Source organism: Hyla sarda, chromosome 1, assembly GCF_029499605.1.
Source record: "Hyla sarda isolate aHylSar1 chromosome 1, aHylSar1.hap1, whole genome shotgun sequence".
NCBI lineage: Eukaryota > Metazoa > Chordata > Amphibia > Anura > Hylidae > Hyla > Hyla sarda.
In genome coordinates this window covers 466,965,734-466,983,214 of record NC_079189.1, presented here as the reverse complement: position 1 = coordinate 466,983,214, position 17,481 = coordinate 466,965,734, and the positions used below count along the sequence as shown (strand labels likewise).

Here is a 17,481-nt window from a genome sequence, read left to right as displayed (position 1 = left end):
GGGGAGGACCAAAAACTCAATTTTCTCATGATGAGGTCCGATGCACATTAGGAGGGGCTTCGTGCGGAAACGCACGGTGCAATCCAACCTGGCTCCGTTGACCGCGGAAATGTGGAGTGGCTTGACAAGACGGGTCACCGGGATGCGGAATTTATTCACCAAGGACTCCCGAATAAAATTCCCAGAGGCACCAGAGTCCAGGCAGGCCACGGCTGAGAGGGAAGAGCTGGCTGAAGAAGAAATCCGTACAGGCAACGTGAGACGTGGAGAAGCCGACTTAGCATCAAGAGACGCCACACCCACGAGAGCTGGGTGCGAGCGTGCGTTTCCCAGACGTGGAGGACGGATGGGGCAATCCACCAAAAAATGTTCGGTACTGGCACAGTACAGACAAAGATTCTCTTCCTTACGGCGATTCCTCTCTTCCAGGGTCAGGCGAGACCGATCCACTTGCATGGCCTCCTCGGCGGGAGGCCTAGGCGCAGATTGCAATGGAGACTGTGGGAGAGGTGTCCAGAGATCTAAGTCTTTTTCCTGGCGGAGCTCTTGATGCCTCTCAGAAAAACGCATGTCAATGCGAGTGGCTAGATGAATGAGTTCATGCAGGTTGGTAGGAGTATCTCGTGCGGCCAGAACATCTTTAATGTTGCTGGATAGGCCTTTTTTAAAGGTCGCGCAGAGGGCCTCATTATTCCAGGAAAGTTCAGAAGCAAGAGTACGGAATTGTATGGCGTACTCGCCAACGGAAGAATTACCCTGGACCAGGTTCAACAGGGCAGTCTCAGCAGAAGAGGCTCGGGCAGGTTCCTCAAAGACACTTCGAATTTCCGAGAAGAAGGAGTGTACAGAGGCAGTGACGGGGTCATTGCGGCCCCAGAGCGGTGTGGCCCATGACAGGGCTTTTCCAGACAGAAGGCTGACTACGAAAGCCACCTTAGACCTTTCAGTAGGAAACTGATCCGACATCATCTCCAAATGCAGGGAACATTGCGAAAGAAAGCCACGGCAAAACTTAGAGTCCCCATTAAATTTGTCCGGCAAGGACAGGCGGAGGCTAGGAGTGGCCACTCGCTGCGGAAGAGGTGCAGGAGCTGGCGGAGGAGATGGTTGCTGCTGCTGTAGCTGAGACTGAATCTGCTGTAGCTGCGACTGGAGTTGCTGAGTCATGGTGGTCAAGTACGACAGCTGGTGATCTTGTTGGGCAATCTGTCGGGCTTGCTGGGCGACCAGTGTGGGGAGGTCGGCGATAACAGGCAGAGGAACTTCAGCGGGATCCATGGCCGGATCTACTGTCACGATGCCGGCTGGCAGGAGGTGGATCCTCTGTGCCAGAGAGGGATTGGCGTGGACCGTGCTAGTGGACCGGTTCTAAGTCACTACTGGTTTTCACCAGAGCCCGCCGCAAAGCGGGATGGACTTGCTGCGGCGGTAGTGACCAGGTCGTATCCACTAGCAACGGCTCAACCTCTCTGGCTGCTGAAGATAGGCGCGGTACAAGGGAGTAGACAGAAGCAAGGTCGGACGTAGCAGAAGGTCGGGGGCAGGCGGCAAGGTTCGTAGTCAGGGTGGATAGCAGTATTACTGGTACACAGGCTTTGGACACACAAAACGCTTTCACTGGCACAAGGCAACAAGATCCGGCAAGGAAGTGCATGGGAGGAGGTCAGATAAAGGCAGGGAGCAGATGGAAGCCAATTAAGCTAATTGGGCCAGGCACCAATCATTGGTGCACTGGCCCTTTAAGTCTCAGGGAGCTGGCGCGCGCGCGCCCTAGAGAGCGGAGCCGCGCGCGCCAGCACATGACAGCAGGGGACGGGAACGGGTAAGTGACCTGGGATGCGATTCGCGAGCGGGCGCGTCCCGCTGTGCGAATCGCATCCCCGACGGCCATGACAGTGCAGCACTCCCGGTCAGCGGGACCGACCGGGGCGCTGCGGAGAGAGAGACGCCGTACGCGCTCCGGGGAGGAGCGGGGACCCGGAGCGCTAGGCGTAACAAATACATTGAAAACATTATGCAAAAATGTGCATATTTTATAAAAAGATCTAGGCACTTAGTAAATCTACTCCAATATCTATTGACTGCATGAAGCAATTGTTGGTGGAATAAGTTGCTGACTGTGAGAGGTTGGCCATTGTCAGAAGGAATCTGGCAGAGACTTACCCCTACTCTTTCGATTTAGAACAAATAAATGCTTAGCTGACCCAAGTATTTGTGTATGTGAGATATAGCTTTTGGCTACACAAACACTGACAAGCATGCGTATGGGTACCTTTAGGAGTATGGTGGCTTATTCTGTATACTGGGAGGCTGTAGAGGGCACTGTTTGAGGGCTCTGAAACAAGCACGAAAAAACATAAAATCAGCTGCTGCAGGACCTAGTTTTCAATAAGAAGATGACCATTGATGTTAATAAATCAGTAATGGCTTCCTCAGTTGTATTCTGCAGCATCTACACGGTGAGTGCTGAGTTTTTGTAGAAATCCTGAAACGTGTAACTATTGAGAGAATACTTATATTCAAAAAAACTTACAGAAGGGGGACATCATTTTATATATCATTTTATACATAATGAAACTTAGCTGTTACTAACCAAGGAAAAGATTTAATGTAAATGAACATTTTGAGAAACTTTTAATAATTCTCAGCATGAACCATACTGTCTCACTCCTCACCCGGGCAGTAGTCCAAATATTGCTATTGCTCTTTGGTGATACAGAAAAGTGTATGTACTGTTTAAATTCTATGCATTTCACTGTAAGAATAGAGAAAAGCTTCAATGCTCCTGAACTGGGCCAAAATTAATTGCAGCACACAAAGACATATGCAGGACCTCACCAGGGTTATAGTGATGCACTTTTCAGGTGTGATCTATATATAAGTTTTTTAATACATGATTGTACAGGTAGAGGTTTCCGAAATCACACAAAGATTTTTTTTATTATTATTATTTTATTTTATATATTTCAAATTAGCTCAAGCCTTACAGTTCTTATCAGCCCCTGTATACTCGGGAGGAAGTAATGTAGTCTTTCCAGTCAGACATGGTGCTCTTTGCTGCCACTTCTGCCAATGTCAACTTCCAGAGCAGGATAGTTTTGCTATGGAGATTTACTCTTGCATTGGACAGTTCCTGACATGGACAGAGGTGGCAGCAGAGAGCACTGTGTCTGACTAAAAAAACTACACAATGTATTTTTTGAGAATTCAGTACCTGATAAGTCCTTTGAATAGAAGTAAAAAAATAGAAGTTCTCCTTTAATAAAAACATTATACCACAGGCTGGCATTAAATGCAGTGTGTTGTAATTCACTTGGAGAAAGCTTGTCATTGATATTGTGGCTTAAGCAGACATCATCAAAAACCTACTGACACAAAGGGAAGCTAGGGAAGTGGGTCAGCAACAGAAGTATGATGTCTCTAAAAGAGTTACATCTTCAGTGCCAGTGGAGATAAATTCACAAGCAACACCAATCACAGTTGGTTGTGATATGTCTTGAGGATAAAGGAGTAGTCCGCTTCGGCTCTGCCATAGAGTTGTATTGAGGGAGCATGTCTCACATGTTGCTTCATGAGGTGATCGGCACGCCACCTTCCCGCAGACTGCCGGGATCCCATACAAGAGATCGCGGGGAATCCCAGTGGTCGGACCCCCTGCGATCTGTAACTTATCCCCTATCCTTAGGATAGACGATAAGTTTTTCAATACTGGACTACTCTTTTAATTCTCTCCAGCAGAACTTGGAACATTTGTGAAAACTAAATCCAGAAAATATATTCATATGTGGTGTCGGGGTGCGATGTGAGGTGTAGGGGCAGATGGTGTCAACCCCTTAATGTTTGTGACACCAGGGCATGGTTTGCCTATGTAACCACCCGAAGGTAGCACCACTAGTCCTAGGTTAGGCAGGGCAAATAATAGTCCAAGGCCAGGTTTGGTTAACGGTAGTTTTTACTGAGGTAGAGAGATGGTACAGTATTTACAGCTAGGCCAGGATCCCAGAGAGGTGACCAGTAACACAGGGGACCTTGCAGATTGCTGGGAATTGCAGTGACTTGAAAGACTTTAACACAGCCATGCTGGCTATAATTGACTCGACTTGACTGAAGATAGTGACAGCAGACATAGATGACTTGACTTACTGACTTGTGGCTGCAAGTTAGGCTTGAGGCTTCCAGATGTGCTGGACACTGGCTCTGAGATGTCTGGACTGGACTTGACCTCAGGATCTAAGAGAGGTGTAAGAGCAAAAAAGGCAGATTGCAGCTCCTTCATTCCTTATAAAGGGGGGGCTGAGCAAGGAGCCCATAGGCTAACTGCAGGTCATCTGGTCTGCTGGTGCTCTCTGGGTAACAAAACATATGACTTAAACATGTGACAACCCTATGTGACTAACAATCACATGACCATATCAAAGGTCCTTTACCCTTAATGTACAACCTATACACTTTATGGGGAACACTGCAGGTGAGCCCTGAGGATGTACATGGACTCAAGTTAATAGGACTGTAGGATGATATCCTGTACTGGGACATCACAGATATGCTGAGGAAAACCTGCCACAGTCCACAAGAGGATTGCAACTTTTGAAAACATTCATTTTTTTAGACACTGACCCAGAACATACAGCCAAATCTATAAAGGAATAATTTTATACAATATAGTTGTTACGCCGAGCGCTCCGGGTCCCCGCTCCTCCCCGGAGCGCTCGCTACACTCTCGCTCCCGCAGCGCCCCGGTCAGATCCACTGACCGGGTGCGCTGCGATACCGCCTCCAGCCGGGATGCGATTCGCGATGCGGGTGGCGCCCGCTCGCGATGCGCACCCCGGCTCCCGTACCTGACTCGCTCTCCGTCGGTCCTGTCCCGGCGCGCGCGGCCCCGCTCCCTAGGGCGCGCGCGCGCCGGGTCTCTGCGATTTAAAGGGCCACTGCGCCGCTGATTGGCGCAGTGGTTCTAATCAGTGTGTTCACCTGTGCACTCCCTATGTATACCTCACTTCCCCTGCACTCCCTCGCCGGATCTTGTTGCCATTGTGCCAGTGAAAGCGTTCCCTTGTGTGTTCCTAGCCTGTGTTCCAGACCTCCTGCCGTTGCCCCTGACTACGATCCTTGCTGCCTGCCCCGACCTTCTGCTACGTCCGACCTTGCTTCTGTCTACTCCCTTGTACCGCGCCTATCTTCAGCAGTCAGAGAGGTTGAGCCGTTGCTAGTGGATACGACCTGGTCACTACCGCCGCAGCAAGACCATCCCGCTTTGCGGCGGGCTCTGGTGAATACCAGTAGTGACTTAGAACCGGTCCACTAGCACGGTCCACGCCAATCCCTCTCTGGCACAGAGGATCCACCTCCTGCCAGCCGGCATCGTGACAGTAGATCCAGCCATGGATCCCGCTGAAGTTACTCTGCCAGTTGTCGCCGACCTCACCACGGTGGTCGCCCAGCAGTCACAACAGATAGCGCAACAAGGCCACCAGCTGTCTCAACTGACCGTGATGCTACAGCAGCTACTACCACAGCTTCAGCAATCATCTCCTCCGCCAGCTCCTGCACCTCCTCCGCAGCGAGTGGCCGCCTCAGGCCTACGACTATCCTTGCCGGATAAATTTGATGGGGACTCTAAGTTTTGCCGTGGCTTTCTTTCACAATGTTCCCTGCACTTGGAGATGATGTCGGACCAGTTTCCTACTGAAAGGTCTAAGGTGGCTTTCGTAGTCAGCCTTCTGTCTGGAAAAGCTCTGTCATGGGCCACACCGCTCTGGGACCGCAATGACCCCGTCACTGCCTCTATACACTCCTTCTTCTCGGAAATTCGAAGTGTCTTTGAGGAACCTGCCCGAGCCTCTTCTGCTGAGACTGCCCTGCTGAACCTGGTCCAGGGTAATTCTTCCGTTGGCGAGTACGCCGTGCAATTCCGTACTCTTGCTTCAGAACTTTCCTGGAATAATGAGGCCCTCTGCGCGACCTTTAAAAAAGGCCTATCCAGCAACATTAAAGATGTTCTGGCCGCACGAGAAATTCCTGCTAACCTACATGAACTCATTCATCTAGCCACTCGCATTGACATGCGTTTTTCCGAAAGGCGTCAGGAGCTCCGCCAGGATATGGACTTTGTTCGCACGAGGCGTTTTTTCTCCCCGGCTCCTCTCTCCTCTGGTCCTCTGCAATCCGTTCCTGTGCCTCCCGCCGTGGAGGCTATGCAAGTTGACCGGTCTCGCCTGACACCTCAAGAGAGGACACGACGCCGCATGGAGAATCTCTGCCTGTACTGTGCCGGTACCGAACACTTCCTGAAGGATTGTCCTATCTGTCCTCCCCGCCTGGAAAGACGTACGCTGACTCCGCACAAAGGTGAAACAGTCCTTGATGTCAACTCTGCTTCTCCACGTCTTACTGTGCCTGTGCGGATATCTGCCTCTACCTTCTCCTTCTCCACTAAGGCCTTCTTGGACTCCGGATCTGCAGGAAACTTTATTTTGGCCTCTCTCATCAACAGGTTCAACATCCCAGTGACCAGTCTCGCCAGACCTCTCTACATCAATTGCGTTAACAATGAAAGATTGGACTGTGCCGTGCGTTACCGCACGGAACCCCTCCTAATGTGCATCGGACCTCACCACGAAAAAATTTAGTTTTTGGTCCTCTCCAATTGCACTTCCGAAATTCTCCTTGGACTACCCTGGCTTCAACACCATTCCCCAACCCTGGATTGGTCCACAGGGGAGATCAAGAGTTGGGGTCCCTCTTGTTTCAAGGACTGCCTTAAACCGGTTACCAGTACTCCTTGCCGTGACCCTGTGGTTCCCCCTGTAACCGGTCTCCCTAAGGCCTATATGGACTTTGCGGATGTTTTTTGCAAAAAACAAGCTGAGACTCTACCTCCTCACAGGCCTTATGACTGTCCTATTGACCTCCTCCCGGGCACTACTCCACCCCGGGGCAGAATTTATCCTCTCTCTGCCCCAGAGACTCTTGCTATGTCTGAGTACATCCAGGAAAATTTAAAAAAGGGCTTTATCCGCAAATCCTCCTCTCTTGCCGGAGCCGGATTTTTCTTTGTGTCCAAAAAAGATGGCTCCCTACGTCCTTGCATTGACTACCGCGGTCTTAATAAAATCACGGTAAAGAACCGCTACCCTCTACCTCTCATCTCTGAACTCTTTGATCGCCTCCAAGGTGCCCACATCTTTACCAAACTGGACTTAAGAGGTGCTTATAATCTCATCCGCATCAGAGAGGGGGATGAATGGAAAACGGCATTTAACACTAGAGATGGACACTTTGAGTATCTGGTCATGCCCTTTGGCCTGTGCAACGCCCCTGCCGTCTTCCAAGACTTTGTTAATGAAATTTTTCGTGATCTCTTATATTCCTGTGTTGTTGTGTATCTGGACGATATCCTGATTTTTTCTGCCAACCTAGAAGAACACCGCCAGCATGTCCGCATGGTTCTTCAGAGACTTCGTGACAATCAACTTTATGCCAAAATGGAGAAATGTCTGTTTGAATGTCAATCTCTTCCTTTCCTAGGATACTTGGTCTCTGGCCAGGGACTACAAATGGATCCAGACAAACTCTCTGCCGTCTTAGATTGGCCACGCCCCTCCGGACTCCGTCCTATCCAACGTTTTTTGGGGTTCGCCAATTATTACAGACAATTTATTCCACATTTTTCCACCATTGTGGCTCCTATCGTGGCTTTAACCAAAAAAAATGCCAATCCTAAGTCATGGCCTCCTCAAGCGGAAGACGCCTTTAAACAGCTCAAGTCTGCCTTTTCTTCAGCTCCCGTGCTCTCCAGACCTGACCCATCAAAACCCTTCCTATTGGAGGTTGACGCCTCCTCAGTAGGAGCTGGAGCGGTCCTTCTACAAAAAAATTCTTCCGGGCATGCTGTTACTTGTGGTTTTTTTTCTAAGACCTTCTCTCCGCAACACATCATTCCTCCTGACTGCCTGATCTCCACTTCTCCAGCCTCCATCAGGCAAACTCCTCCAGGGAAGACCTTCGTCTCTCCACGCCAACGCCTCGGAATCCTCAAATGGGGTCACTCCTCCCATCTCGCAGGTCATGCGGGCATCAAGAAATCCGTGCAACTCATCTCTCGTTTCTATTGGTGGCCGACTCTGGAGACGGATGTTGTGGATTTTGTGCGAGCCTGCACTGTCTGTGCCCGGGATAAGACTCCTCGCCAGAAGCCCGCTGGTCTTCTTCATCCTCTGCCTGTTCCCGAACAGCCTTGGTCTCTGATTGGTATGGACTTTATTACAGACTTACCCTCATCCCGTGGCAACACTGTTGTTTGGGTGGTCGTTGATCGATTCTCCAAGATGGCACATTTCATCCCTCTTCCTGGTCTTCCTTCTGCGCCTCAGTTGGCAAAACAATTTTTTGTACACATTTTTCGTCTTCACGGGTTGCCCACGCAGATCGTCTCGGATAGAGGCGTCCAATTCGTGTCTAAATTCTGGAGGGCTCTCTGTAAACAACTCAAGATTAAATTAAACTTTTCTTCTGCTTATCATCCTCAATCCAATGGGCAAGTAGAAAGAATTAACCAGGTCCTGGGTGATTATTTACGGCATTTTGTTTCCTCCCGCCAGGATGACTGGGCAGATCTTCTACCATGGGCCGAATTCTCGTATAACTTCAGAGTTTCTGAATCTTCTTCCAAATCCCCATTTTTCGTGGTGTACGGCCGTCACCCTCTTCCCCCCCTCCCTACTCCCTTGCCCTCTGGTGTACCCGCTGTGGATGAAATAACTCGTGATCTTTCCACCATATGGAAAGAGACCCAAAATTCTCTCTTACAGGCTTCATCACGCATGAAGAAGTTTGCTGATAAGAAAAGAAGAGCTCCCCCCATTTTTTCTCCCGGAGACAAGGTATGGCTCTCCGCTAAATATGTCCGCTTCCGTGTTCCCAGCTACAAATTGGGACCACGCTATCTTGGTCCTTTCAAAATTTTGTGCCAGATTAATCCTGTCTCTTATAAACTTCTTCTCCCTCCTTCTCTTCGTATTCCTAATGCCTTTCACGTTTCTCTTCTTAAACCACTCATCATCAACCGTTTCTCTCCTAAACTTATCTCTCCCACTCCTGTCTCCGGTTCTTCTGACATCTTTCCTGTAAAGGAGATACTGGCCTCCAAAAAGGTCAGAGGAAAAACCTTCTTTTTGGTTGACTGGGAGGGCTGTGGTCCTGAAGAGAGATCCTGGGAACCTGAGGACAATATCCTAGATAAAAATCTGGTCCTCAGGTTCTCAGGCTCCAAGAAGAGGGGGAGACCCAAGGGGGGGGTACTGTTACGCCGAGCGCTCCGGGTCCCCGCTCCTCCCCGGAGCGCTCGCTACACTCTCGCTCCCGCAGCGCCCCGGTCAGATCCACTGACCGGGTGCGCTGCGATACCGCCTCCAGCCGGGATGCGATTCGCGATGCGGGTGGCGCCCGCTCGCGATGCGCACCCCGGCTCCCGTACCTGACTCGCTCTCCGTCGGTCCTGTCCCGGCGCGCGCGGCCCCGCTCCCTAGGGCGCGCGCGCGCCGGGTCTCTGCGATTTAAAGGGCCACTGCGCCGCTGATTGGCGCAGTGGTTCTAATCAGTGTGTTCACCTGTGCACTCCCTATGTATACCTCACTTCCCCTGCACTCCCTCGCCGGATCTTGTTGCCATTGTGCCAGTGAAAGCGTTCCCTTGTGTGTTCCTAGCCTGTGTTCCAGACCTCCTGCCGTTGCCCCTGACTACGATCCTTGCTGCCTGCCCCGACCTTCTGCTACGTCCGACCTTGCTTCTGTCTACTCCCTTGTACCGCGCCTATCTTCAGCAGTCAGAGAGGTTGAGCCGTTGCTAGTGGATACGACCTGGTCACTACTGCCGCAGCAAGACCATCCCGCTTTGCGGCGGGCTCTGGTGAATACCAGTAGTGACTTAGAACCGGTCCACTAGCACGGTCCACGCCAATCCCTCTCTGGCACAGAGGATCCACCTCCTGCCAGCCGGCATCGTGACAATAGTGTTAATTTCCTAAATTGACCTAATCGGAGTGTAGCCCTCAATCCACCAAAGGATTTGTGGTTGGACTAGAAAATTGCTGTTCTTTTACAGTCCCCGTGCAACATGACAGAGGTTGAACAATTGGCCTGACATTAGGTCACATTGGTCAAATCCATTTGCCAGGTTTGAAATGCACTTTTGATGAATTTAAGAGAATAATAGACAAATCAATTTTCCCATTGTATTCTATTGACTGGCAAATCTGGAGATTCGTTCAGTCAATCGTAACAATTGGTTTACCTCTACATTTTAGCTTAACATTATCTCTCAATATACTATACAAAAAAACACAGGCGGTAGTTCGCATTTAAAGTTTCTTCCCGCAAGCTGCCTGTTTGCCTTCAATGAACATTGAAACTTAAAAGAAGCCCAATTTGTGTTTTTCCTTTTTTTTTCCACTTTTTAATGAGCAGCTACACACAGATCAGCTGTGCATATTTTCCAATGAACATACAAGTATTTTTCCAATTTACATAGGTATTACACTTGTCAAGCATACCATATCCCATTAGTGTCTCTGCAGAATGTGTTCAATAACTAAGACTGATAATCATATATGGAGCTGGTAACAACATGTATTATTTGCTGCTTTCTTCTCGTGCCATTTGTTTGATATAAGAGACTGCCGCCTTGTCTCTCCATTCTCTCCCCGGGGTCATCTTACATTAGTAGTCTAATGCAGCCAATTATATCTGGAATATTGGTCCTTGTTTTAGCCTCCGTACAACAGGCATCATGATCCTGAGAGTGATACAAAGTGAATGCACGTGATCTGCTTTGATCTTCACCACTAATTGCTAATGTCCCAATTAGGTTACATTAAACAGCAGACAGATGTGTGAGGCCGTTGTGTGCCGTCTAATGGTCGCTCATAACAATACACAGTGTCTGCTGCTTTACCCTCGAATTATCTGGAACCACACAAACACCCTCCAGAAAAGCCTTTTAACAATTAATGGTCTGGAGTATAACTGGATATGTAGCTAAAATACAAAATTTGTCTAAATTGTTTTATGGTATATTGCCAATTTATCTTTTTTTTCTAGTTTTCAGACGTATACTAAGACTTCTTGTTTTTCCAGTTCCTGAGATATTAATGTTTTATGTACTCACATAGGGAAGATGATATGTGTATAGAAAAGATCCCATAGCAAAAATACATGCAAACAGAATAGGTAAGTTCAGAACATAGCGGAAACTCACAGCGCTCCATAGCTGTGTTGCTAGCCAGACAAAGAAGAAAATAGATATTTGAAAATCCTTTTTTTAGGTTGTTTATCACAAAACTGGAACTTGGGCTCACATGGAGTCCCCTTAAATTACTATCTCCAAGGTAAACGCTGTAGCCGTCGGTATTAACTGCAGCATTTCCTATGGTGATGACAGTCAGGATGAGCTCCAGCCCAAGTTTTTTAGAAACTTACCTTAGAGAAAAAATGATCTTTAAACACTTTTTGAGCCAAAGCTCAAAGTGTATTCAAAAGGAATGGGGAATGTAAAGGAAGAATTTATTCTTCTCCTTCCCGCTGTATCCCCTTCTGGCTTTGGCTCAAAAAATGTTGCCATGTGGAAACCCAGCTTTAGGGTGAAAAATGTTTGCCTCCTTTTATTTATACACCACTCTTGCTATTTCCTGAAAAAGTATGTGGGCTTAGTGGGAGGAGTTATGGTCTACCGAGGCCCTGCCCATTTACTATCACTCATGCGAGTCTATTATAGTGCACAGATGGTGTTGGCTTACGCATGTGGGGTACAGAATGTCCAAGGTTCTCCAAATTTATTTAGAGACATATTCTGGAGCATCTTAATGTATAATGAGAGGAAGGTGATGGCAACAATAGAAAAGATGCTTATTGCTTAGCTGCAGATACCTACAGTATGAGCACCACAGTATACAGTGTTTTGTCAGCAAAGAGAAATCTTTTCAAATCTTGTGCCAATCCAGGATTTTCTTTGGGTTGCTCGGCTGCAGGATTAGAGATTATGGGCCTCATTTACTAAGGCTTTTCCGAGTATATTTAGTTTTTTGTGTCGTATTTGTCGTGCAACAGAATTTCCGACAAAAGATCCCAAAAACCCTACAAACTCTCCAGTTTACTCAGAAAATCCTACTAAATTGTGTGGCCATTAGGGAAAAGGGGCATGTCTAAATAAAAAAAACTACTAACTCTCCACTATACTGAGAAAATCCAACTAAAGTGCGAGGCCATTAGGGAAAAGGGTAGTGTCTCCAAAAAAAACTACATTTTCTAAAGAAACCTACCAATTGACTAATGTTTTCACATAAAATTTGATGGATTTGAGCTTTGAAAAACCTTACAGCTCAGAGCATGTGTAAAAAGAGCAAAACAAAGGGAAAATCCTCAAATACAAGATACAATAGTAAATACCATGGAAAAAATACCAGTTAAATCCCACAAAAAAAACTCCACTCTTAGTAAATGTGTGAGATGTTAAAGGCTAATTTAAAGTAATGCTTTAACCATCATATTCCCCATTAATCTGGACTCTGTATGACACTTTTTATTTTTATGCTGTAGGACACTATTTATCTGGGCACTGTATGACATTAGTGATCTGGACACTGTATGGCATTATATATCTGGGGACTGTATGATATTTATTTAGATGCTGTGTTGTATGTGTATTTGGACACTGTATGACACATTTTAATTAGATGTTCAATTACACTATACTGTATCTTGACATTATGTCACATTGTTTATCTGGACAATGTATGATAATACACTCATTAACTCATTAAAAAATATATAATGCACCAAGAAGGAGTTGTTAGAATTGAATGAAACCTATGTGTGAATGTAATGATGATATATGTAAGTGATTACAATTTTCGAGCAAAGGGATATGTTTATTAGAGGAAACCATACAACTGAAAGGATGCTCTACTGAGCCACTCTGTGAACTACCTCTATCCTGAATACAACATATGGAGACACAGGGGTTCCATATTTTTCTAGAATTTGTGGCACTCAGGATCTGTCCAGCCCAGTATAGCCGGAACTCATCCACCAGTTTACAGCCATTTCTGGATTGATAGACAACTCTTCATTGCAGAACATCCCAGTAGTTAATTAAGAAGATTGTTGTTTTCATTGAGTTGTCTATAGCCTCCGGTATTGGGAAAAATGTCTTGTTGTAATATATGAAACTTGGAATTTATAGCATACTCACGTTTGCTAAACGTTTTGTCTATATTTTGAAGTCTGTGTTGAGCAGGTTATATGTTACCATGATATTATCAGTTAGCAGCAGTTGTTTGGTACACAGTTCCAGACCTAGACCTTTTATAAATGGTAATATTAGAATCAGACAGGTTATAAAGGTAAGTTTGGTGAGGGCCTACCTCTGGGACACTAAGTCAGCTTTCATAGAGTGGAAAGGGGCTTACCGAAATAAGTAGATCTTACCAATGCCCCTATTTAACCATATGGAGATAGATAGAATGTTTTTATCCCACTCTCCATTTGAAAACAGAGACTAAGAGCTCTTTGATCTTGCCAACGATGAGGGTTATACAGGTCTGACGGCTCTTCATGCATGCTTATAACTTTAACATCCCCACTTTGGTTATAATATTTATCAAAATATATATCGACACTTGGTGGAACTCTCTGAGCTTGAATTCAATTTGCATATGTGCTTAGCCGGTACCACCATACTAAGTGATAAAGTCCATTTTATTTAACATTTGCCACCTAAACACTTTAAATAGTGCACTAAACAGCACTGTGTGACTATTGCCAAAAAATCGTAACCAGCAAATGGCCAGGCCATGGTAACTCCATTTATTTATTTATTTCTACTTCTTTACAATTGGCACAGTCTGACCATTTTGCTCAATGACATCATAAAGAAATATTACTTTTTTTATTTGTGAGAGGCTGATCAAAATGATCCGTGCAGGGTTGCTGGAAACTATCCTGGTATCTCGGAGCATGACTTGCACTTGCAATGAACTGCTTATGATTTAATCTAAAGTGCTCAGAGGTCAGTCTACTCTATGTGGGCACATTCATTTTCCCATATTGTGCTGAAATTAAAAAGCCATATATATGTTTAACTGCCTTATTTATGAACACTTAAGCATAAGTAAGTCTAGCCTGGATCCATTCCCTTGTGTTAATATATATTAGCTGGCAGCAAAGCTTTCTTTACATTAAATCCCTGAGAATACGTTATTGCATCCCGCAATGCTTCAGAAAAGTTACTAGTGAACTCAGGCCCTTGAAACCCTTTGAAATAAACTTCACTGAGGGTATTGATTATAGCAGCTTCTCATTATCTAAAAGCTGTCCTGATTTTGCATTGAATACATACTTTTCTTCCTTAAATAATTCATGCCCGTAGTCAATATTGCGTCTGTCTCCGCGAATTGGAAGTTTGCACACTTGGATATGATATGGGTTATGTATGATATAAAAAAATCAAAAACCCCTTCCCTTTCTTGTTGCAGAAAGAGCTGAACTCCCTCGCATCGGAGCTGGCTGCGCGGCAGGAAGAGAGCGAGCATTCCCACAAGCGTCTTATTGAACTCAGCCGGGAGTTCAAGAAGAATGTCCCAGAGGTAAAGTACATTACACTGCAAGTCTTGCTTAGCCTACTCATTGCAGATGCAATTTGATTTTAAGTCGAAAAATACTAAATACATTTCTATCTTTAAAATGATATTTTATTATGCATCAGCTCGAGATATAGTTAAAATAGTCTGCTTTTTTACAATGGCTGCTTTGTCTTAAACATTTCAGGAATAAGATATCCAGTAAGGTTTCATGTCATGCTATTTAGAGTAGATTTGTATTGTAGTATATTGTAACCCAAGAAAAGACAAGTCAGTCCGTGCATTTTCATTTGGACAAATACAGATGAAAAGATGACTGTATTTGCCACGTTCAGATCCTAATGTATCTTTAGTACAGTGTCTGTGTTGTAGAGAAAGTTTAGGGATCCATGCTGTGAACTGCACTATGTCTCCCTTCTTAGGTCGGGTTCACACAAAGGAAATTCTGATTTGAAATTTGGCTCAGAAATTCCCCCGGGCAGAGTCACACAATGGCATTTCCGCTGAAAGAATGATCTTGTGCATTCTTTCAATAGAAAGCGTATTTATGGTGGAGCCAATGTCCACGCGGTCCTATTGGAATCTCAGGCCAGAATATTTCAGGCCAAAGATTCCATAGTGGACATCCAGCCTTACTCAACCAATCCTGATGAATTCAGTAGGTGATAAGTCAAAAGTAGGTTTAATCTTTCTTCGCATTATAATAAACTTTCATTTTCAGTTGTGATGCAATTGAGTGTACTATTGAAGTTTGGGCCTGAAGAACAACACAGAGGATTATGGGATACAGATATAGACACTAAAACTTAAAGTGACATTAAATGTTGCCAAACACATTAGACCTTGAATTAACAGAACCCACCAATTTCAATTATGTTGGCACTTCCTGTTCTGTAGAGATCACTTTGCCTTCCTATTATTACAGGCATGATTACAATGAAAGTTGACACCTGTGTATTTATTTGTTTTGATCCTATAGATAAAACAGGGCCAGGCTATGCACAATATAGGTGATGGTCAGAGATCAGCTTTCCCTCTCTGCACACAATTACCTCTGCATAGGTCACAGAGCATGCCTAGAATCCTCTCCTATTCAAATGAATAGGGTCTGCCCTAGACTATGATACCTATGTCCATGGGACTTGCTGAAAAGCAGATCTCTAAATAATGTACTAAAAATGTCATTAAAAAAATTACATTCAGAAAATATAAACATAAAAAAAGAACATGTTCAGTATCTGGCTCTAATTACAATCACTTTAATTCCACAGACTGTCTTATCTCTTAATGAGATGATAAAAGATAGATAGTTGTGGATTATTTCTTATTGGCCATCAGATTGCTACTTTATCCTTTCATATCTACATTGCTTTGAACCTCCAGAAACATCTATTGCATGTAGATTTACAATAGGATACTTCACTCATAGGATCTCATTGTAAGAAATGGTGTATGATTTTTTACTGTATAATTTGTGTGGAATAGCAAGATATACCGATGGTTAATGGCCTGCTACAAAAAGACGATCTTTTGGCTTCCAATGGCTGATTTCAATACAAAGGTGGCTTGTAGGTAAAAGTACTCTCTGAGGGTCTTCATTGTAAATTTTATATTTTATTTTTAGGATATCCGAGAAGTTGTGGCTCCAGTCTTGAAGAGCTTTCAAGCTGAGGTAAGTAAATGTAAAATATTAAGGCATCTTTTTTTTTAACTAAATCTGTAATGCAGGATAACTATTTTTCAGCTATGTATTTATTTTAGAAAAAAATGTATTTCTATTATGATAACCATTTTAAGTAGTATTTGTTCCCTTCTCCCTTAATGACAGAAATAGGTACACTTTAACATTTTATTCAAGGTGCATTAAGCATTTATTTTAAAGCTTGGTTTTTAAATAGTTTTTCTTGAATATTACAATGTATGATCAATGGGGATCACATCGTATTGGCAACCAATTAACTCCTTAAGGACGCAGGGCATATCTGTACGCCCTGCGCCTGCTACTCTTCTATGACGCGGGCTCAGGAGCTGACCCTGCAGCATAGCGGGGTGGTCCTAGCAGCTATAAGCCGCCGATACACATGTCTAATGCCGGACATCACGGAGATGCCCGGCATTAACCTTTTAGATGCCGCGATTAAATTTGACCTTGGCGTCTAACATGAAACAGTCCGGGCAGCTCAGTGCAGCTGATCGGGACCACCGCTGTAAAACCACTGTGTTCCGATCAACTGAGAGGACAACAGGAGGGCCCTCACCTGCCTCCTTGCTGTCCAACCAGTGATCTGATGCTCCAGCCAGCCATGGCAGGCTGGAGCAATGGAGCACCGATAACACTGATCAGTGCTATGCTATGGCATCACATTGAACAGTGTATGCAATCCAAGGATTGCACATAATAATCCCCTATGGGGGCTGAAAAAAAAATTGTAAAAAAAAAAAGGAAAAAATAAGTTAATAAATGTGAATAAACCCCTTCCCTAATAAAAATTTAAATTACCCCTCTTTTCCCATATTAAGAAAAAAAAATAAACATGTGGTATTGCACATAAATGTCCAAACTATAAAAATATAATGTTAATTGAACCGCACGGTCAATTATAGATGAAAAAAAATACATACAATATAGTATTAGGCCTCCTCTGTGAAATCATATAGTATTAGGCCTCCACTGTGCCCCTATATAGTAGTTAAAGGAGATGTCTGGCGCAGACTTTTTCTATTCCATCCTGCCCGGGCGGCAAAAAAAAGACAAAACAAACTTTCACTTACCTCCGTACGTTCCCCTGGAGCTCCGCAACAGCTGATTGGTCGGCCGGGCTGTCTGCTTCCTACTTCCTTTAGCC

General features: G+C 45.2%; 1 protein-coding gene across 6 annotated transcripts in view; it reads left to right on the top strand.

Moving 5' to 3' along the window:
- CUX2 (cut like homeobox 2) overlaps positions 1-17,481 on the top strand; it is a 467,974-nt gene that overhangs the window by 213,105 nt on the left and 237,388 nt on the right. For all 6 annotated transcript variants that reach the window (XM_056536466.1, XM_056536471.1, XM_056536490.1 and 3 more), the window contains 2 exons: positions 14,531-14,641; positions 16,260-16,307. In XM_056536466.1, the coding sequence (XP_056392441.1) occupies positions 14,531-14,641; positions 16,260-16,307 (159 nt within the window). The remainder of the gene's footprint in view (positions 1-14,530; positions 14,642-16,259; positions 16,308-17,481) is intronic.